At 39.4% G+C, this 22,221-nt stretch overlaps 1 protein-coding gene and 1 long non-coding RNA gene across 5 annotated transcripts in view; one reads left to right on the forward strand and one right to left on the reverse strand.

Annotated features, from left to right (window-relative positions):
• Window positions 1-22,221, forward strand: part of LOC122559321 — a 108,441-nt gene that overhangs the window by 76,190 nt on the left and 10,030 nt on the right. Inside the window, exon 2 of the long non-coding RNA XR_006314394.1 lies at window positions 15,274-15,484. This is a non-coding gene — a long non-coding RNA (uncharacterized LOC122559321). The remainder of the gene's footprint in view (window positions 1-15,273; window positions 15,485-22,221) is intronic.
• The window catches only part of ano6 (anoctamin 6), a 140,607-nt gene that overhangs the window by 19,781 nt on the left and 98,605 nt on the right, over window positions 1-22,221 (reverse strand). For all 4 annotated transcript variants that reach the window (XM_043708688.1, XM_043708689.1, XM_043708690.1 and 1 more), the window contains 8 exons: window positions 19,389-19,523; window positions 16,157-16,262; window positions 12,298-12,358; window positions 11,002-11,144; window positions 10,388-10,465; window positions 7,831-8,059; window positions 6,737-6,906; window positions 4,754-4,851 (listed from right to left, as the gene is read on the reverse strand). In XM_043708688.1, the coding sequence (XP_043564623.1) occupies window positions 4,754-4,851; window positions 6,737-6,906; window positions 7,831-8,059; window positions 10,388-10,465; window positions 11,002-11,144; window positions 12,298-12,358; window positions 16,157-16,262; window positions 19,389-19,523 (1,020 nt within the window). The remainder of the gene's footprint in view (window positions 1-4,753; window positions 4,852-6,736; window positions 6,907-7,830; window positions 8,060-10,387; window positions 10,466-11,001; window positions 11,145-12,297; window positions 12,359-16,156; window positions 16,263-19,388; window positions 19,524-22,221) is intronic.

Genomic DNA, 22,221 nt, shown 5'->3' on the forward strand with positions numbered 1-22,221 from the left:
TCAGAAGGTCACCATGAGGCTTTACTGTTGGGGATGCTGACTTTCACGTGAGATGGTATATCACAGTTCCACCTTTCTGTTTAGATGGACGTCTAAGATATCGTGGTCTTATGCAGAAAAAGGTAACAGAGGTCTCCCAGCACACAGCCCAATATCCATCCCTAGGTCAATGCAACCGGACTGCATTATACCAAAAAATTGCATGTGTCAATGTTCACAAAGGGTTTCTCTTTTTAAGCTCTAATGAGTCCTTTCCCACAATTTTGCACTGTTCACATTGTTACAAATGCACTGTGTCTCTACAGTGTCAGTCGTACACTACCTAGTTCTCACCAGCATCAGTACACACCACTGCCAGAACCTTTTGATTTCCCCACTGACAGTGCCATTTTTAACCCTGCAATGCACCAGATCAATCACTGCCATCCAGAAACTGCCCGACACAGTTGTAGTGTTGGAGGAATTGCCCCAGAGGTGGACGGTGGGGTGCAGAGCAGGACTGTCCTCTTTCCTCAAGACCACCAGAGGAGACCAGGCACCAGACTCTGCCTGCACCTCCCGGTGTGAAGTTATCACCTAGGTCACTGTAATAGCCACACTTCAGATGAACACTCAGCAGTGCAGGAAGAATGCTAATGGGCTTCTGCAAAATTATTATGGCACAGAAAGTGGCCATTCAGCCCACTGTGCCTGCACTGGCTCATCAATCAAGCATCATCACCCAGGGCCAACCTCCTGCTTTGTGCTGCCATTTTCCATTTCTATCTAAATAATTATCAAATACCCTCTGGGATGCTTCAGTTGAACTGCTTGCACAATTGCAAGCCATACACTGGATTTTTTTCCTTTGTGTTTTGTGTTTTAGTTAGGTTTCTGATGTCAGCCGTACTTTTTCAGTGGCTCTCTCATCTCTGAGTCACAAGGTAGTCAATTCCAGACCCACTCCAGAGTTTTGAAAACAAAAATAATGACTGACACACACATGTTGTATTTAAAGAGTGTTGCATTGTTGGAGGTGTCAGATTTTGGATGAATCATTGTACTGAGGCCCTATCTGCCTAACTGGAGAGAGGGAACAGAATAGGATTTATTAAGCAGAGGGTGTGAGAAATGGTTGATTGACCTGAATGCAGACTGTTGATGGTCATTTGAGCATGGGTATGTTTATCTGACATTCCAACATACATGAACTTAAACTCATTCAGAACAATGGTGCCCTGCATTCTCTTCCCCAAAAAGTCTAGTGTTTTTCTTACCTTGCCTTAAGGTTTCACATCATTTAGCATAATTTCTCTCACTCTTCAGGTGTGCTGGAGACTTCCCTTTCCATCTACCCCAACACTAGTGCTGAGCTCTCTCACTTTCTGGAACATATTGCTACACCCATGGACCTCCTTTGAAAGCCTCTTGAAACTTTCCCCTTTAATCACTACTTCAGCAATCTCCACTTATCTCCATCCGACTCTGGCCTAGCTCTGGATTTTGAATTGCAATCCTAGTTTACTCTGATACCAAGTCCAGTACATGAATGAAAACTGCAAGAACGTGGATGTTGTAAATCGGAAACAAAACAGAGATTACTGGAAAAGCTCAGCAGGTCTGGCAGCACCTGTGGAGAGAAACCAGTGTTAACATTTCAAGTCAAGTGACCCCTCCTCAGTTCAGGTACATAAATGTGTTGGATTTGAGTACAGAACCAGAGGATGAAAGATCAAAATGAATGTGTCAAGAAAATTAGAAAAACAACAACATAGAAGATCAGAAACAAAATTTTCAAAATATCAACTCAGATGATTAAAAATTTTGGTTCGGTAGATTCTGTGATGGATTACATTTTTTTTGGGAACAGTTAGTTGAATTAGTCAAATAGTAATGCTTTCTTGTATTTTCATATTCTTATTTATGAACAGGAAAGTACAGGTAGCTTATGAATATTCCTAAGTATGATATTTGCATGTTTACACAAAGCAAACTAACCTACCTACTCTTCCATGCATCAATTGATTTGACTAAGTGTTAATTTTAGCTTCTGACTTTAGGACGAGATGGAACATGTTGTTAAGTATTTTATCTACTGAAAACAGGTTTGAATGCATTCCAGAGAGAGTGACTGTAACTTTCTGTGACTCCCGCAAAATGCCATTTAATAGGATGCCACTGCATACAATTCCATCCCTTAAAACTATTATAAATACACAAATGTAGATAACTCCATCATAAGTTTTGAGGATAGCAGGAAAAAGGAAACACAATTGTGGTTTTGGTCAGCCATTCGCAGTCCTGATGAGTTTGTTGTTCAGGGAGGGAAATGCAAAAGACTTTGACAAAATGAAAAAGCAGATAATCTAAGAAGGAAGAATGGTCAATTCAGTAACATTCCAACATGATCATACATATGTAATATAATTGTAATAAACGCAGTACTCAAAAGAAAACTATATTTAAAATTAGATTTTTAACTTAGCTTACAGAAAACGTATCTCATATGGACCATATTGCATGGAGTATCTGTGGAAATACTCATTAGCTTCCTAGGTTTCTCTAGGGATACTGGGGTTATTTCTTGTGGTTGCCACTTGGACTGTAGTTTTTTGGAATGGATTATTAGAAATTGTTTGTTTTTCATTACCCTCCCACTCTTGTTGCTGTTTCCAACAATTCTCAATGTTGCCATTCTTCATTGCATCTCACCCATTTAAGGGTAGCACAGTGGCTCAGTGGTTAGTACTGCTGCCACACAGCACCAGGCACGAGGGTTCATTCTAGCCTTGGGTGACTGTCTGTGTGGAGTTTGCATGTTCTCCCAGTATTCATGTGGGTTTCCTCTGAGTGTTCTCCTTTCCTCCCACAGTCCAAGAATGTGCAGGTTAGGTGGATTGGCCATGCTAAATTACCCTCTAGGGATCTGCAGGCTAGGCGGGTTATCCAGGGGGAATGCAGGGTTATGAGGATGTGGTGGGATGCTCTTCCGAGGGTCAGTTTGGACTCGATGGGCTGAATGACCTGCTTCCACACTATAGGGATTCCACAATTAGTTGCACAAATATTGAATACCTTCTTCACTTTATCTAAGGGACTGCTATTTATGTGCAAGACCCAACAATGAGTGTAGACAAACTATTGGACTACTTTTGAAGAGACAATCAAACAGACTCCAGCCTTCACTCAATAATTTTCCCTCTCTAAGCCATTGTGCTGAGGCAAATTAAGTCAGCTTATACTACAGAAAAATTCAGTTAGTGCAACATGGACTCGGCATCAAACCTGTGAGCCTTTTATTCAGGAATGCACTTGTGATTCGTTGCTTAAATTTGTTAACAAAACCAAGTCTGAACTTAATAAACAGGAGTAACAGTTATACATTCTCACAATACAACATCTTCCTACCAAATTATTCAAATCATGTCCATGATCAGATCTGAGACTCATTCATTAATCACTCTTACACCCAGTGATGGGCAAGTTTGATTTTGGTTTTCCACGTAGTACTAACATTGAGCATTCGTGGGAAGCAGAGACCAGGAATCTGAGAGCAAAGAACATTGTTGGAAAATCCAAAACGGATTACAGTATCGCATCTGCAGCAGGTGAATTACACTTCCACAATAAGGTGCAATGTTGGGAAATACATGCAAATGATTAATCATACATACCTTCAATAATCAAAACTTTTAATCTTATCCATTGGTCCACTTTCTTTTAGTAATGATAGTTAAAACAGATTGTTATTTCTTGCCTTGATTTGGAGATGCCAGTGTTGGATTGGTGTGGACAAAGTTAAAATCACACAACATCAGGTTATAGTCCAATAGGTTTATTCGTAAGCACTAGCTTTTGGAGCGCTGCTCCTTCATCATCTGAAGAAGGAGCAGCGTTCTGAAAGCTAGTGCTTCCAAATAAACCTGTTGGGAGTATAACCTGGTGTTGTGTGATTTTTAAATTTCTTGCCTTGGCAGTCTACAATACTTCCTGGACAAACACAGCTTGACTTTAAAAGTCAGACCAATGCTTTCAAATCCCTCCATGGCTCCGACCCTTTACATCTATACAATCTCATTCAGCTCTACAACCCTTTAAATATCTGCACTCCTCTTTACTCTGTTCTCTTGAGCATCCCTAATTCATTGGTGACCAAGTTGTCTCCCCTTTTCAGAGAGTCTAAGACCAGAGGGCTTAATCTTAAGTGTAAGGGTAACACATTTATGACAGAGATGAGGAGGAATATCTTCTCTCAGAGGGCAGTGAATCCACGAAATCCTTTACTGCAGATGGGCTGTTGGACATGGGTTGCGAAGTATATGCAAAGTTGGAAGAGACAGATCTTTAAATCAGAAATCAAGGGCTATGGGGGAAAGGAAAGAAAGCAGAGTGGAGGATTATCAGATCAGCCATGATCCCATTGAATGACAGAATAGATTCGATGGGCTGAATGGCCTGCTTCTATTCTGATGTCTCACAGTCTTGTGCCTCAAGATGCTTAAGCTCTAAAATCTGCACTATTTCCCCCTCCCCTCTAGTTCACATCCCTACTTTAAGATGTTTCCAAAACCTACCTCTATGCGCGCTTTTGGTCATCTGACCTAATATCTCATACATCTCACTGATATATATTTCTTTTTGATGCTCCTGTGAAGTACCCTGGGAGATACTGTTACATTAAAGGCACAATGTAAATATAAGTTGAAATTCTTGTTATCATATGTTACCTTGTAAATTTCTAGAATCTTTTACATTTGAGAATTCATTAACTTACGGAATGAGAACTTCTTGAACATTGTTCCATATTGCTTTTCCTCCCATTATAATCAGCAGCTGAGTTGACAATTCTACAAGGCAGCCTCCTGGGTCACACTATAAATTTCACAAACAGAAGTTAATCTTTAATAAAAAAAAAACAAAGAACTGCAAATGCTGGAAACCAGAAACTAAAACAGAAATTGCTGGAGAAACTTAAATTCAAATAGGATGCGATTATAAATAAAAGACCTGAGTTCAAGATATAATGTTAAATACAGTCGAAGACACTAAATTGAGGGGATTGTAACAACTTATAGACAATCAGAAAATATTCCTAACAGCACCAGATGGACTGCAATGTGGGGAATGTGGTGAAAGCAGAACAGAAATATAATCCTAGTAAGGGACTCGATAATTATGGGTATGTATAGCTATGAACAAGGTTTCAAAGGATGAATTAGGAGAAAGTGAGGACTGCAGATGCTGGAGATCAGAGCTGAAAAATGTGTTGCTGGAAAAGGAGCAGGATGCTGCCTCACCTGCTGTGCTTTTCCAGCAACACATTTTTCAGCTCCAAAGGATGAATTACCCACTCAGTGCCAGATTAAAGAATAACGGCAAGAGAGGAATTTAGAAAAGTGGTGGTGGTGGTTTACCTGGAGTGTCACCTTGGAGAGGGGAGAGGTTGAGAAGGAGAGCCCTTCAGGGTAACCTCAGCCGGTGTGGGAACTGAACCCACACTGTTGGCAACATCTGCATCACAAACTTTCCATTGAGGAAAGTAAGCTCACTGAACTACAGCAAACTTTTTATTAACCTCCGCATGGGACCAGGCGATCAAATATTCCGGATGATCGAGAGGTCCTCATAGCCAATGTAAAAACATGCACTAAGCAACAGAAACATAGTGCAGGGGTGTACAAATCACTGTTCTATTTTAGTTACAGCATAAATCCTTTAAATAATAACGCCTTTAATAAAACTTACCAGCAGAGAGCCTTCTCACCCATACCCTGAATGAACTACTCTGATATTGCGGAGATTGCAATAACACAGTAAAGCTCTGGTATTTGAGGTATATAATTTTTGCTAGTCCATTAAAAATGCCACTTCATAAAGTCCTGGTTAAAAGGTGCAGAGGCTTGTCGACTGTGGTGGTGTCAGTGCCCGGGGGCTCCTGGCTGTGGTAAGCCTGGAGCAGGGACCTTGCAGAAGTCCTGGAGCTGTGTTTGGGATCCCGGCCAGTGCAAATGAACTCTATTTAAGTACTTTCTTTTTATCCTTTTGTATGTCAAACCAGACTGTGAAACACGTCTCACTGTATCTCCCTAGATATATGTGACAATGAATCATTCATTCATTCAGTGTTCTGAAGAGTCATACTGGACTTCAAACATTAACACTGCTAAATCTGCCAGACCTGCTAAGTTTCTCCAGTATTCTCTGTGTTTGTTTCAGATTTCCAGCAACCATAGTATTTTGCCTTTATCACGACATTTTGTTTTTGTTTGGAACATGCACATTGATATGGAGGTCAGCATTCACTGCCAAACTGAAAAGACAGGTCTCTTTTTGAAACTCTGATAAGAGTTTTGATACAACTTGGTTGGTTTCTGGTTTACTTCAGATGGCAGTTCAGAGTCCTCCAAACTGCTGTGGAACTTCATTCAAATATAGGCTGGAAGAGGCAAAGCAAGGAGGATTGCTTCTCTAAAAGGACAAAATTAAGGCAGTTGAGATTTCTACGGCAATCCAAAGCCTCTATTCATTTTTAATGCTACCAGCATTTTATCTCCTAATTTTTCAAAAAAACTGAGTTAATAATCTCAATATCACTACAGGATGTAGATTCATCTTTTCCTGATTATCATCTCATTACCTTAAGACTGCTAGTTCAATAACAAAACCACATCTCTATAATACAAATACAAAAATATCAATATTAAATGTGTGATTTGGCAAGCCAATTATTTAAAATAAAGCTGTTTATTCTTGGTACCTCTTCATTTCTGAATCGTCCCAACCAGTAAACTGGTTCTCCAGGATAACCCACAATCTTGCCTTTGAAGAAAGCAATGTAGAAGCAAGAGGAATAGTAGTTGACAAATTGGAAGAGAAACATCTTCACAGTTAGACTGTTTTCATAGTCTGTCTGTGTTCTTGGAAGCTCTGTGTAAAAATGAAATCAATCAGTAAAAAAGTTTTTACAAGTAAAAAATAAATAATTTTTGTATGAGAAAATAATGTAAAAGAAAGAAGACTTTAGAGGATCAGGAAATTTGATTGTAGACTTTCACAGTGTCAAACTTATCATGTTCCCATTGCAACTTTAACATGCAACAACGTGCATCTGAATGGAATCCAGAAACTCAATAATGCTGTAAAGTACCTGACTACATTCTCCACAAACACTCTGATGAGGAGCCTGAACTCATCACCTTCTGGTGCAAAAAGCTGCCAACAAAGCCAAGCTGACGTTCAATCCGACCAAATTTGATATCCCGTCGCAATGACTATGTAGATATATAATTTTGTTTTGAGTTTCACGCAAATTGAGTACAGGAGCATTATGTTTTTATAGCACATAACATTCTTAGTTACTGTAATGTATTCACAACATGTATGTTGAGATATTATTGATTAATTTAAGCATTTACTTAGGAAACCATTTTTAAACTAATGACCTCGTCAATCACAAGATGAATATTTCTTACAATTTTATTTTGTTATTTACAAGATGTGGCATCACTGGCCAGTATTTATAGCCGAGTCCTAATTACTCAGAGGGCAACTAAAAGCCAATCACATTGCTGTGGGTCTGAAGTCACATGTAGGTCAGACCATGAACCAACCGCAGTTACCTTCCCTAAAGGGCCTTAGCGAAACCAACAGATTCCATGGTCATCAGTAGATTGTTAATTCCAGATTTTTATTACACTATCTGCTGTGGCAGGGTTTGAACCCAGGTCCGCACAACAGTATCTCAATCTCTGGATTAACGGTCTAGCGATAATACCACAAAACTGTCACCTTTCCTGTCATTTAAATATGTCGTATTGGGACTCACTCAATGACATTAGAAAGTGAACTTACCAAAGTCAGTGATCCATATTGCGACTCTCTCATAAAGAATATTCAAAATCATAATGAACAAAAAGTTAATGAGAGATGCTGTTACAGAAGTTGCCATCTGTGGAGTCAGGTAGTCTTTGAGAGGTTCCAGATTGTCATCTATTGCCGTGGGCAGCTTGGCAGAGAAGTTCAAAAAGGCAGCCAACCGATAGACAATAATGGCAACTACTGAGGCAATAATTAATGAGATCTGGAAGAATTTGATCGGAAGCAATTATGTATCATGAAATCCAAAGAAAATTAATTTAAAAATCACTAAATTTAACAAAGGTTCTTGATATTTTTAAACTTCTAAACAATATATATTTCCATTCTATAGACAGAAAAAATGAACTTTCTCAAATAATGCATTTGCAGTTTACAAACATCCAGCAAAGACAGAGACAGACCACTTCGAGAACACAAATTCAATTAGCAGACAGTGGGTTAAATAAAAGAGGAGCTCCAATAAGACCAGTATCATTGCATCTTTTCTAATAGAATGGCATAAATTTATTTTGATTCCTCACTTTCTATTCAACTTTCAAGTCACGTAATAATTCAAATTGCTCAATCTTTCATTATTTTCTTTCACGTAATTTTAATATTCTTTATTTCTGTCAATTATTAACCACACCCTCCTTGTTTCTAATTTTCCTCTTCTAATTTTACTTCTGTTGTTTTACAACTTGCTTCTCACCCCAATTCGTGCTCCTATCCTTCCCCCTCCAAAGCTCTCACTGACAATCTTTAATACATCTTTGCAAGCAGCACAATGAGTGTACATTCACAATGTTCAACATTTGGTTACGTATCATCAGATCAGAAACCTAATACTGGTGTGGCCATGGAAGGATAGCACACAACTTCATTGCACAGCTAGTGAGTGGCAATAAGGCAATGCCATATCACAGTATCCCAACACAGTGAAATGTGAAAATTCTTGGTTGAAACAAGTTATTGTTGAACAATTAATGAAATGTCCACACACACAAATAACCATATCTTATCAAAATGTACATCCACTACAACAGTGATGTTTCCCCTCTGCCTACAAGGAGGCAAAAGGTTTTTAGCTCATCCCTGAATCCCTACAGTGTGGAAGCAGGCCCATCAAGTCCACACCATCCTTCCAAAGAGCACCCTATCCAGACCCACCCCTGGAACCCTGCATTTCCCATAGCTAATCCACCTAGCCTGAACACAATGGGAAATTTTAGCATTGCCAATCCACCTAATTTGCACATCTTTGGACTGTGAAAGGAAACCAGAGCACTCGAAAGAAATCCAGGCAGACATGGGGAAAATGTTGCAAAATCCACATAGCCGCCTGATGCTGAAATTGAATCCAGGTCCCTGGCACCGTGAGGCAGCAATGCTAACCATTAAGTCACTATGGCACCCCAGTGACACCTTTAGATGCCTTTAGAAAGGTGTCATGTGTTGGTGCAGGCTTGATGGGTCAAAGGGCTTGTTTCTGTGTTGTACTATTCTTTGTTTCCTTCTCAGTCTTATATCCGTTTTCTCTCCTATCTCTTCTCTTCCCTTTTACTTCCAGTCTCTTCTATCTGCATCTTTCATACCAACATAGTTTGGAGCACTTGGAACATTACCTGTTTCTATGAAACAGTTAAAGAGAATTGCTGTACAAGGAAAAAGACACACTGCAAACTAGGAGTGCATTATCCTTATTTAAGAAGATGAGAGAAAAAATGGAACATTTTCAACTCAAATTGTTGTCTCACACTCTTTCTGCACAGGGTGTTCTCAAAGTTCCACAGTTGCTAATCACAACTTATGCTTCAATGTCACTTTGAGGAAAGTTAAGGTGGTGGACTTCAGGAACTACCTCAACTGTTATGGTGATTGAACATGCACTGTCGGCATTACTCAACACATGCTCTAACCATAGAAACATTGAAAATAGGAAGAGGAGTAGGCCATTTGGCCCTTCGAGCCTGCTCTACCATTCAATGTGATCATGGCTGATCATCCAACTCAATAACTTGTCCCTGCTTTCTCCCCATACCCTTTGATCCTTTTAGCTCCAGGAACCATATCCATCTCTACATCACTCCAGCTATCTAGACAAGTGAACCATCGAACTTCAGGATATTCCTTAGAAGTTGAAAATCTTCACCTCAAGTTGTAACATGTTGCTATAACATTATTGAGAATTTGGATTAAATACATGCAAAAGAATGATAATGAAAATATGGCTTCTGTTCAAGAATTAGTGCTTTCACAGGCACAGCCATTACAGGTCTCCTCCTCTCTGCTGTATGACCTACGGTTCTTTACTTCACAATCTCTGCTCTTTAACAATCTTGATGTTGCTCAAATTAAGTAAACATGATCAACTTTTTCCTATTTTCCTCAAAAGAAATTCTGAATTTTGTGGCAATGTCACGTGCTTCCTTCAAGGGACAATTTCAAAGCATTTTCCATTTATAATAAGTGTGCGCTGCATTGACTGAACTATCATCATCTCCCTGGAATAAATTAACAAATTCATAAATAATATCAACACCGAACATACCCAGAAAAGAACTGTGCTTCCACCACAAACCAGTCGCATACATTTTCCACAGGCTGAGTAAGGAACCAACTCTTCTTCCTGGAAATAAAATCATAACTATTATAAAGTGTTCTTTAAAAATTAAAACAAAACATCCAACTTTCCAGCCTGTCACTCAGATGAGAGTCTTGATTTGAAGCCTCAGCTCTACACATTGAAGATGAGTCAATGGTATGTTTCAGGTTTGAATGGATCTCACTAAACTGAGACTAATTGTACAAAAATGTTTCTTCCATTACCTAACTGCAACTTGAAAAATACAATGCAAGTCATCACAAGCTAAATCAAAAGAATGTAAATCCTTCTGTTCGGCACGATTGCGTTGCCAAGTTTGGGGGAAAGAATTGCAGAGATTGGAATTTTCTTCATTCTACAACATAGTGGTGCCATCTCTCAGTTTTCTTTTCTGGTTTTGAACAGGCCACAAAGCAGAGTTTCATTTTTGTGTGAACCTACTGTGTGATTTGTACATCTGATATAAACATGATTAAAAAGGGAAAGCAAAACTTTCTCAGAAAGTCGTTTCACATGCACTTTAACAAGTCTTAACAGCTGTACTCAATCCACTCACTTACTTGTGTGATTGGATTTTTTTTTGGAATAGTGCATTTTGCTTCATATTCTGGTCGCCGTGGCTCTTCCTGTTCCAGTTCTACAGTGTCCCACTCATACTCCAATGTAGCCTGCCGGCGTTTCCAGAATTCCAGAAACACGGTCACTGCCAAAGATCAGATGGTGTTATAATAGCTCCCAAACATCAATGAACGAGCATCATTGTAGGACTTAACTGAGAATCAAGTCAAGCGGAAGTTCAAGTGAAATCCACAGCAAAGCTAAATTGATCGAAAGGTTACTTGCTGGGATTTTGAATAAAATGAATATTATTATGTCGCAGAATACATGCAAGAAGCAGCTATTAAAGCTTCATTGTGAAAACAGTTCACAGTACAAGAGTGACACACTGTTGTAAAATAATGACAATTTTCATAAAGATCTTTCCCTGCCATTTAATTTCATTAGAGTCCAGTTCAGTTTGGGTAGGTTATTTGTGATGGATTGGGATTATGGGACCAAATGTGATACATATCATTTGCTTCATTAGGTACCACCAGATGGTTGTTTCCACAAAATCTTCCAGAACAGATGAGTGAACAAAATAGTGAATATGGATTTGCTGCACACTTTATGGGACATAAAACAGCAAAGGAACATCACCGTTTCCTACAGCACTGCATAATCACCTTGGGGGAGGGAGGGGGAGAAAGGGAGGGGGAGAAAGACAGGGGTGCAGACACGTTTCCCACAGCTCTTCCTATGCCGGCCGCACTTTCTCCCTTCCAGCCCATTTTTTAAAAAAAATTTATTCATTTGTGGGATGTGGGTGTCACTGGCTGGGCCAGCATTTATTGTCCATCCTAGTTGCCCCTGAGAAGGTGGGGGGTGAGAAGCCTTCTTGAACTGCTGCAGTCCACCTGCTGTAGGGTACAGAATGCCCTTAAGATGGGAATTCTAGGATGTTGACCCAGTGACAGTGAAGGAACGGCGATATATTTCCAAGTCAGGATGATGAGTGGCTTGGAGGGAACTTGTAAGGGGTAGTGCTCCCTCGTATCTGCTGCCCTTGTCTTTCGAGATAGAAGTGGTCGTGGGTTTGGAAGGTGCTGTCTGTGGATCTTTGGTGAAGTTATGCAGTTCATCTTGGAGATAATACAGACTGCTGCCACTGGGTATCAGTGGGTGAAGGGAGTAGATGCTTGTCTAAGGAGTTGGTTAACAGATCGATGTAGTGTTTCATTTTGCAGGATGCAGCGAGCAGAAACAAGGTAAATACAATAATTGTTCTGAAGTCAAAACAGCTGCCATTTACTTACCCCAAATTCCCATAAACACTGCATAGGCTAGAGTTCCATAGTTGTCAAATACAGATAATTTCTGTGGAAGATGCATGAAGATATAAGTAACCTCTGCACAATATTATGCCAAATATGAACAGGTGTGAAATGTGAAATATTTAGTGCTATTCCTATAAAGTATTTTATTTTTATGCAATACGTGCAATCCCAAATTTAATTTCACACGTTACCCAACACGATATGGAGCTATTGGCACTTTTAAAGATGAATACTCTGGATTCTGACAAAGCTGCACCATTTGACACAAATTATGAGCTTGCATTTCTTAAAAGGAAGGGAATGTCTAAGATAGGGAATTTGAGGTGCTGCATTTTGGAGAAGCAGCACTTACACACTTAATGGTAAAGTCCTGGGGAGGGTTGCTGAACAGAGACCTTGGAGTGCAGGTTCATAGTTCCTTGAAAGTAGAGTCACAGGTAGATAGGATAGTGAAGGCGGTGTTTGGTATACTTTCCTTTATTGGTCAGAGCACTTAATCTAGGAGTTGGGAAGTCATATTGCAGCTGTACAGGACATTGGTTAGGCCACTTTTGGAATATTGCGTGCAATTCTGGTCTCCTTCCTATTGGAAGGATGTTGTGAAACTTGGAAGGGTTCAGAAAAGATTTACAAGGATGTTGCCAGGTTTGACGGGTTTGAGCTATAGGGAGAAGTTGTATTGGCTACGACTGTTTTCCCTGGAGCATCAGAGGCTGAGGGGTGACCTTATACAGGTTTATAAAATCATGAGGGACATGGATACGGTAAATAGATAAGGTCTTTTCTCTGGGGTGGGGAAGTCCAGAACTAAAAGGCACAGGTTTAAGGTGAGAGGGGAACAATATAAAAGAGATCTATAGGGCAACTTTTTCACGCAGAGGGTAGTGTGTGTATGGAATGAGCTGCCAGAGGGAGTGGTAGAAGCTGGTACAAGTATAGCATTTAAAAGGCATCTAGATGGCTATATGAATAGGAGGGGCTTAGAGGGATATGGGTCAAGTGCTGACAAATGTACTAGATTAGATTAGGATATCTGGTCAGCATGGAAGAGTTGGACCGAAGTATCTGCTTCTGTGCTGTACGTCTCTATATCTCTATGACTCTAAGTGAAAATCTAATTACATTGCACTCAATTTCCATTGATTACATTTTGAAATTGCAATTGAAATTAAGGTACAATTGTAAGTGTTTTTATTTTTGCATTTCCTGCAAAATGAAAAGCTTACAAAGGTAACTCAATCTGTCAAAGATGTTTACTCTAAAGGACAGTTACACAAAACTGAAAATATCAGTGACTCATAGGCATGCAAATATAATTTTTAACACCGCACTGTAACCCTCCTGGGTCTGACCAGGAAACATACTTTTTCTGTAATGTTTACTAAGAGAGATGATCTCAGAGATTACCTCACATTCTTGGAAACCATCTGCAGAATGTGATTCTGGTTTAAAACAGATTTTCTTTCTTAAATCAGCCATTTTAGATTTTTAACATACAGTGCATTGTTAAGAAGCATTTGACTAGTTCCACACAAATAGTTTCTCATCTCAAGAGCTCATGGTGCTGAGGGTGACATACTGTCATTGAGGATTGGGTAATGAAAAGAAAACAGAGTCAGGATAAATTGGTAATTTTCAGGTTGGCAAACTGTAATCGAGTGTCGAAGGGATCAATGCTGGGTATCTATGGTCCTATTTAAATACTCTTTATGGCTATGTTAATGACTTAGATGAAGGGTCTAACTACATTGCAGTGAAATTTGCAGAGAAAACCGAGATAGGTAAGAAAGAAAGTTGCAAAGGGGATACAAATGGCTTGAAAAGGAACATAGTTAGGTTAAATAAGTGGCAAAAATTTAGCAAATGGAGTATCATGTGTGAAAATGTGAGATTGTTCACTTAGGAGAGAAGAATAGAAAAACAGAACATTATTTCAATGGAAGTAGACTACAGAACGCTGCAATAAGGAGGAAGTCATGTGTCCCTGATTTAGCATGCCAATACAAGTACGAGGGAAAGCAGATGGAATGTTGACCTTTTGTTCAAGGTGAGGGGGAATGGAGCATAAAAGTGAGAAGGTCTTTTTTTTTGAAGACTATTGATGAAATGACATTTAGACTACAATATAGAGTTTGGTCATCTTAATTAAAGAGGGATAGACTTGCACTGGAAACAGTTCAAAGAAAGTTCATTGGGCTAATTTCTAAAATTAAGGGCTTGTATTAAGTGGAAAGCTTGAGCAGTTTGTGCCTACACTAATTAGAGTTTAGAAGTCTGAAAGGTGCGTTTTATTAGAACATAAAAGATACCAAGATTTTTGGGGGTGGGGTTGGGATGATTGTGGTGATTGACAAGGTAGATGCTGAGTGGATGTTTCTCCGGAGGGAATCTCGAACTGGGGGTCAGAAACGGAAACCAAGAGGATTCCACTTAAGGCAAAGATGAGAAGGAATTTATTCTCCAGTGATTATTATTCTTTGGAATTCTCTTCTGGAGACAGCAATAGAGGCTGGGCATTTGAAAATAGTCAAGACTGATTTAGACAAATGTTTGACCTTTAAGGAGGTCAAAAGGTTAAGGGGGACAGAGAAGAAACTGGAGTTAAAGCCACAGTCAGAACAACCAGAATCTTATTGAATCGTGGAGCAGGTTCAACAGGCTGAATTTCCTACTTCTGCTCCTATTACTTAAGATTTTACAATGTGAATACTTCCAACTATTTTGTTTTCAAGTGTTTAATTTACATGACACCTGATTGGACTGAAATATTATAAGAACAAGTAACACCATATGTAATTTACACTTTTGAGATGTATTAAGCAAAAGCAAAACATTTCTCTTCCTCTTTGCCGTAAACCTCTTAATTTGTCTATTAATTCATAAATTTACCGAGCAATAAAATCCTTTGCTGTTCTGGATGAATTATCATTTATTTATAGGTTTTTTTTATTTCAGGTACCCAAAACTATCCTGAATAAGAACCACACAGTAATTAAAAGCAAAATACTGCGGATACTGAAAATCTGCAGCTCCCCCTCCACCTACCATAGTCCTGAAGGAGGCTTACACCCAAAATGTCGACATCCCCACCTCCTGATGCCTACCTTGGATTCCAGCATTTGCCGAAAATCTGGAGCAAACACAGAGTGCTGGTAAAACTCAGCAGGTCTGATAGCATCCACAAAGAGAGAAACAGTTATTGTTCTGAGTATAGTGTGAATCTGCTGAAGCACACTGCAATTAAATTCTAATTGTTGATTATCTTAAGAATTACGTTTAAATCCTGGTTATGTTGCAGTTCTTGTCGTCATGCGATAAGAAGGGTGTGATTGCACTGGAGGGCGTGCGGAGGAGATTCACCAGGATATTGCCCTGGGCCATTTCAGCTTTGAAGAGAGGCTGGATAAACTTGGGTTACTTTCTTTAAAGTAGGGAAGATTGAGGGGGGTTCTGATAAAGATGTATAAGTTTATGAGGGGCATTGACAGGATGGATAGGAAACCGCTGTTCATTTTAGTAGAAGGGTCAATAATAAGGGGACATAATTTTAAATTGAAGGGCAAGACGTTTAAAGGGAATTTGAAGCAAAGTATTTTCATCTAGTGGGTGGTGGGAAAGTCTTTTCATCTCACATTGCCTGGGACAGTAGTAGAGCCAGGTAACTTCACAAGCTTTAAAGCATTTGTGATGAAGATTTGAAACCTCATAAGAATCAAGGCAATGGGCCAAGTGCTGGAAAGTGGGATTAGTATCGATAGATTGGTGCAGACCTGATGGGCCGAAGGGCCTCTTTTGTGCTGTATGACTGTATACGATGTATACACATGGGTGCACTTACCCTCGATGATTCACAAGTAATATTGAGTCTCCAATAACTACAATCTCGATCACACTGGGGACACATGATCATACGACCTCCAATCTCAGGATCACACACTTCCTGACTGTAAATCAAAATGAAAGCAAAATTATAATTGCTGTAACATAATCCAACTACTTATCCGTAATGTAGTTATTTGCAACATGAAAGCTTGTAGCATAATTTCATATATTCTGTCTGATGACAAATTGTGGTAAAAAAGTGGTGATGTAACCACACACAAATCGCTACTAGTGATTTTAAAAATCATGAATTACCGTAAAATGTAAAATTCAACAAATTTTGCACTTTTTACACTTTGAAGAGGTCACAAACTTGACCAAAAGCTGAATTCAAATAAATGTTTTTATTTCAGATTTCCAGCAGCCACGGAGAGATTTTTTTCCCATCATTTCTGAATGCCCATATGCATGCTGTAGATGTCTGATGCCTCCATAATAAAGCGTGTTATGGACAATTTCACAAACTATTTTGATGAAGCTCACAGACAGAAACCTTTCCCAAAACTCTCTGAAATTTACACTCAGCTGATTTTTGGTATAATTCAGCTCCTGATGTCTCATAAATATTCACCTGGAATCTTTAACCTATATTTATAACGAATGATAGAAAAGCTTTACAGCCAGACTAGTCAATCAGCAACAACAGAATAAGGCTAATCCATCAATGAACAATTAAATCTAGATGCAGCAATACAGTTAATGAGTTTGTAGCCATTTCAATGGACTTAATCTTACATTTTTTGACCAAATCCAAGTTATGTTGAGGTTTTTGGATGATTTCTCTAGTGTGATGATTTCTTCTTGCTTTTTGTACCAAACTCATTTCAATAATCACTCAATAATCAGATCCAAGATGGCGGCGAATTAGGACTGCCCAGCCAGGGCTCTGCTGTCTGTTTCTTTTATCTTCCCCCCACATTGTGTTTTTCTTTCTCTCTTTCTTCTTGGTGATGTCCTGAACCCACAGCCCCAGCACAGACTTTGACTCTCAGTCTCAACGCAGATCTGGATCACTCATCTCAATGTGACGTGGATGTTTGGGGGGTGGGGTGTCCGTCTCCAGTACCCATCCTGTGATTTCTTTTCTTTGCTAAGTGTCCAACATAGAGGTCATTCTGAGTAAGTAGCAAGCTGAATGTAGGTATGACTCTGCTTTTCACGGTGAGTTTTCTTGATGTCATAGAGACATAGTGTTGTACAGCACAGATACAGGTCCTTCAGTCCAACTTTTTCATGCCGACCAAGTATCCTCAATTAATTTTGACCCATTTGCCAGCACCCAGCCCATATCCCTCTAAACCCTTCCTATTCATATACCCATCCAGATGCCTTTTAAATGTTGTAATTGTACCAGCCTCCACCACTTCCTCTGACAGCTCATTCCATATACACACTGACTTCTGTGTGAAAATGTTGTCCCTTTAGGTCCCTTCACCTTAAATCTATGCCCTTTAGTTCTGGACTCCCCCACCCCAGGAAAAGACATTGTCTATTTACCCTGTCTAAGCCCCTCATCACTGTCTAAACCTCTATAAGGTCTACGATGCTCCAGGGAAAACAGCCCCAGCCTATTCAGCCTCTCCCTATAGCGTAGGTAAAAACAATGACTGCAGATGCTGGAAACCATTGTCTAGATTAGAGTGGTGCTGGAAAAGCACAGCAGTTCAGGCAGCATCCGAGGAGCAGTAAAATCGACATTTCAGGTAAAAGCCCTTCATCAGGAATAGGAATACGTATTCCTGATGAAGGGCTTTTGCCTGAAACGTCGATTTTACTGCTCCTCGGATGCTGCCTGAACTGCTGTGCTTTTCCAGCACCACTCTAATCTAGATTCTCCCTATAGCTCTAATTCTCCAGCCCTGGAACATCCTTGTAAGTCTTTTCTGAATCATTTCATCTAGCTGGTTTGGTGAGTTAGGCAAGATAGAAAGTTGAATATTAATGAGGTGAGTTGTGCCATCAACAAGGTGTTTAAAAAGCAATAATCCCCCTTAATTAGTGACTTGCCCTTGTTTAGTGAGAATTTCTCCATATCATTATGACAATGTGGAGTGAACTGCTCTTGAGATTGAGAATAGACCTCACCAGATACTTTGTCCAATTCTGCCACACATCTCACCATCGCACAGGCCCTAAAAGATTCTAATCAATGTTATTGTTAGTGGAAATGGTAATCCACCCATGGTTAATTTCTCATTTTCTCTGCACGTTTCTCCAACTCTCGTACTTTCCTAATCTGTTGCCCATAGGAGTCTTCTACTTTCAATTTCATGATGTCTAACAATTTTATTTTCTTCTTCCTTCTTGGGCCACACTCCTCTATTCTTCCTTAAAACACTTTCTTTGACAAGTCCTTATGCCTTAGAGTCCAACCTTGTCATTTCTCGATGAAATACCTTTCCTCCTCCACCATTGAGAGAATAAATGCAGCTCTGTGCAAAGGATAGATTGCTTGAATCAGAACAGTATTTAGTGAAACTTAACTTTTGAAATTGGGCATGGGGTGAGACACCATTGCCTACTATGACCAGTGCTAACATCACTGCAGGAGCCATGTTCACAGAAGCATCTCAAAGAGATACAGAAAGGTATGAAAGTAGGTGGTCAATCAATGAATGTGGTGAGACTTACAGGCTATCAGGCCCTAGTCAGTAGCATAGCAAAAGATGATGATTGGATTTGAAACGTACACTGCAGAACAAATCTGTGATAATATTTTGACAATAAACATAGTACCTTTACAGCATGGAAGCAGACCATTCGGCCCATCCAAACAGCATCCCTCCTAGACCTATGCCCCTCTACCCAATCCCGTAATCTTGCATTTTCCCTGGGTAATCCCTCCAGCCTGCACATCCCTGAACACTGTGGTTATTTAGCGTAGCTAATCCACCCAACCCGCACATCTTTGGACTGTGGGAGGAAACCGAAACACCTGGAGGAAGTCCATGCAGACACGGGGAGAATGTGCAAACTCCACACACGGTCGCCCGAAGGAGGAATCCAACCCTGGGTCCCTGGCGCTGTGAGGCAGCAGTGCTAACCACTGAGCCACTGTGGAGGCTAAAAATGTGATAATGAAATGGGTACTAGCAGAAAGCTGCAAACTACGCAGTGATCAGAACACTGGCCACATCAATATGAAATGTTATTTGGATGCCACTGAGGTGTTATATTTTCCCACATACCTCCATGTATTGTAATCCAGAGTCAGTATTCCAAAAATAAAACAGACAAGTCCTGCAAATCCAGCAATGGCCAGCATCCCTGTATAGAAACCAAGCCAAGCAAAGTAGATTCCAATCTTCTCGCCAAAATACTTCCTGCAATGCAAAATTAAAAAGAAAAACTTTTGACAAAGATATTGATGTTCTAAATTGCAAAGGCAACATACCAATTACATATACAAGTATTTGACAAAATGGCAGAACTGGAATTTCTAATGGTAGATTTTGCATGTTCCTTTTCACAGCGTGATGACTCAATGGCACAGTTCTGAGCCTGGTGATAAAGACATAAGATGTAAGGACATATGTAGGCCATTCAGCCCATCAAGTCTTTTTCACCATTCAATGAGATCATAGCTGATCTGATGATCCTCAACTCCCTTTTCCTGCTTTATCCCATAACCCTCGATTCCCTTACTGAATAAAAATTTCTCTGCCTCAGCTTTGAATATGTATAATGCCCCAAACTCTAAAAGGTTCTATGGTAAAGAATTTGATAGATTCACTACCATCTGAGAGAAGAAACTTCTTATTATTTCTGTCTTAAATATGTGACCCCTTGTTCTGAGATTACGTCCTCTAGTCCAAAAAGGGAAAACAACCTTTCTGCAACTATACTTATACATCCCCTAAAAATCTTGTAAGCTTCAGTAAAGTCACCTCTCATTCTTCTAAATTCCAATGAGTACATGCCCAACCCACTCAACCTCTCCTCACAGGACAATCCCTCCACATTAGGATCATCCCAGTGAAACCTTACCTAAACTGCCTCAATGCCATTAATTTGTTTCCTTAGATAAGGGACCCAAAAGTGTTCCATTATTCCAGCTATGGTCTGACTAGTGTCTTGTATAGTTTTAGCAAGATCACCCTATTTTTATAATCCATTCCTTTTATATTCCCTATTACCTGTTGATATTGCATGCTAACTTTTAATGATTTATGTAGAACTCCCAAATCCTTCTGTGCTGTAACTTTCTGTAGTCTTTCTCCATTTAAATATTCATTATGGATAATAATTAATTCATTCTACTATTTTTCTCTTCTCCTGCCAGTGCGTAACCTCATATTTTCCCACATTATATACCATCTGCTGAGTTTTTACCCACCCGCTTAACCTGACTATACCCCTCTACAGACCCTTTGTGTAATCATGTGAATTCTGAATTTCCCAATTACTAAGGTTAGTCCGCAGACTGTTAGTCACAGACTGAAGGAACACTAGATCTGCTCCTTTGATTGGTCTCCTGTGGAGCAACAGTTTTAGAACATTTACAAGATAATTTATTGTTAAAGCATTACTGATTTTGCTATGAAGAAGATGAATTTTGAATATTTTGCGGAAAGACTTGTACTTGGATCATTTTTCTTCAAGTGGTATTTCCACACATTTGGCAGGATTAAAGCTGGAAGTTCGCCAAGATTTTTTGATAATCATCACTACTTCATGTTCTTAACATAATATATTCATCAGCGCCACACAGATTTATAAAATGCTCGATGAGAACTTGCGGATAATTCACATCTTAAATCTAGTGTGTTCTGTTATTGAACAATAGCGAAAATACTACTGAAGGCAAAACATACAGTGAGAAAAGACTGGATAGGCTTATATCAGCTGATGTTTTGAAAAGTAAGAGTAATCAGGGTAAAGCAGCAGTACAGATTTGACATTATAATCACATCAGCTAGGATCTTTCTCCTTGTTCATACTTTACTTATGTTATGTTTTAATTTGGATGTGTATTTTTTAGCACCAGTTTAAAGAATGAAATACAATCTGGGCAAAGGTTTGCCACCATGCTGTGATATGAAAAAGCATAATACCAGATACACGCATTATCCTCACTATGAGATGCAGTTCCCTAATGATCTTTAAATAAATTGTGCACAACATAACCAGGAGATTACTTATTCAATAAGAATCAAATGTGATGGAACCTATTGAGCTTAAAAGTGTGACATTGTTAATGTAAGAACAATTATGAAGTGAGATGAATTTAAATAAAACTCTGCTTTATAACTCCACTGTACAATGTAGCTACAAGGGAATAGTGATGTGGATCCATCTTAATCAGGAAAGTGGATATTTATAGATTGTTCAGATATTCTTGGAACAAGCTTCATCATTTGTAGCTGTTTTGTTTATTCATTCATAGAATGAGGGCATCTCTGGCTAAATCAAGATTTATTGCCCATTCCTAATTGGCCAGAGGGCAGTTGAGAATAAGCCACATTTAAACCACATAGTGGTGGGTCTGGAGTCACATGTAAGGCCAGACCAGGTAAGGGTGGCAGTATCCTTTCCTAAAGGACATTAGTAAGCCACAGGGGTAGTTCGCCAAAACTTGATTTGTGATCATAATTTGACTTATAACTCCAGATTTTCATTAAATTCAATCCCACCATCTGATGTGGCAATATTCAAAAGCAATTCTCCAGAACATTAATCCCAGGTCTCGGGATTAACAGCCCAACAATACCACTAGTCTGTCGCCACTCCTGAACTATTAGAGGAAAGGAGAAGTTGTGAAAGAGTACAAAGCTCAGTTTTTAATATTGCTTTATCATCCAGTGGCTGAATTTTCAGGCCAGAGAGGCCTGTGCCGATCAGCAAGACAGTATTGGGACACTGATAGACTGGAGATAAGTCGCATTACTATTCCTATTAATTTAAGCTTGACACATTTCCTGAACATAATAGAGTCACAGAGATTAGATTAGATTATTTACAGTGTGGAAACAGGCCTTTCGGCCCAACAAGTCCACACTGACCCGCCACCCACCCAGACCA

This window comes from Chiloscyllium plagiosum, chromosome 19 (assembly GCF_004010195.1).
Source record: "Chiloscyllium plagiosum isolate BGI_BamShark_2017 chromosome 19, ASM401019v2, whole genome shotgun sequence".
In the NCBI taxonomy this organism is placed as follows: domain Eukaryota; kingdom Metazoa; phylum Chordata; class Chondrichthyes; order Orectolobiformes; family Hemiscylliidae; genus Chiloscyllium; species Chiloscyllium plagiosum.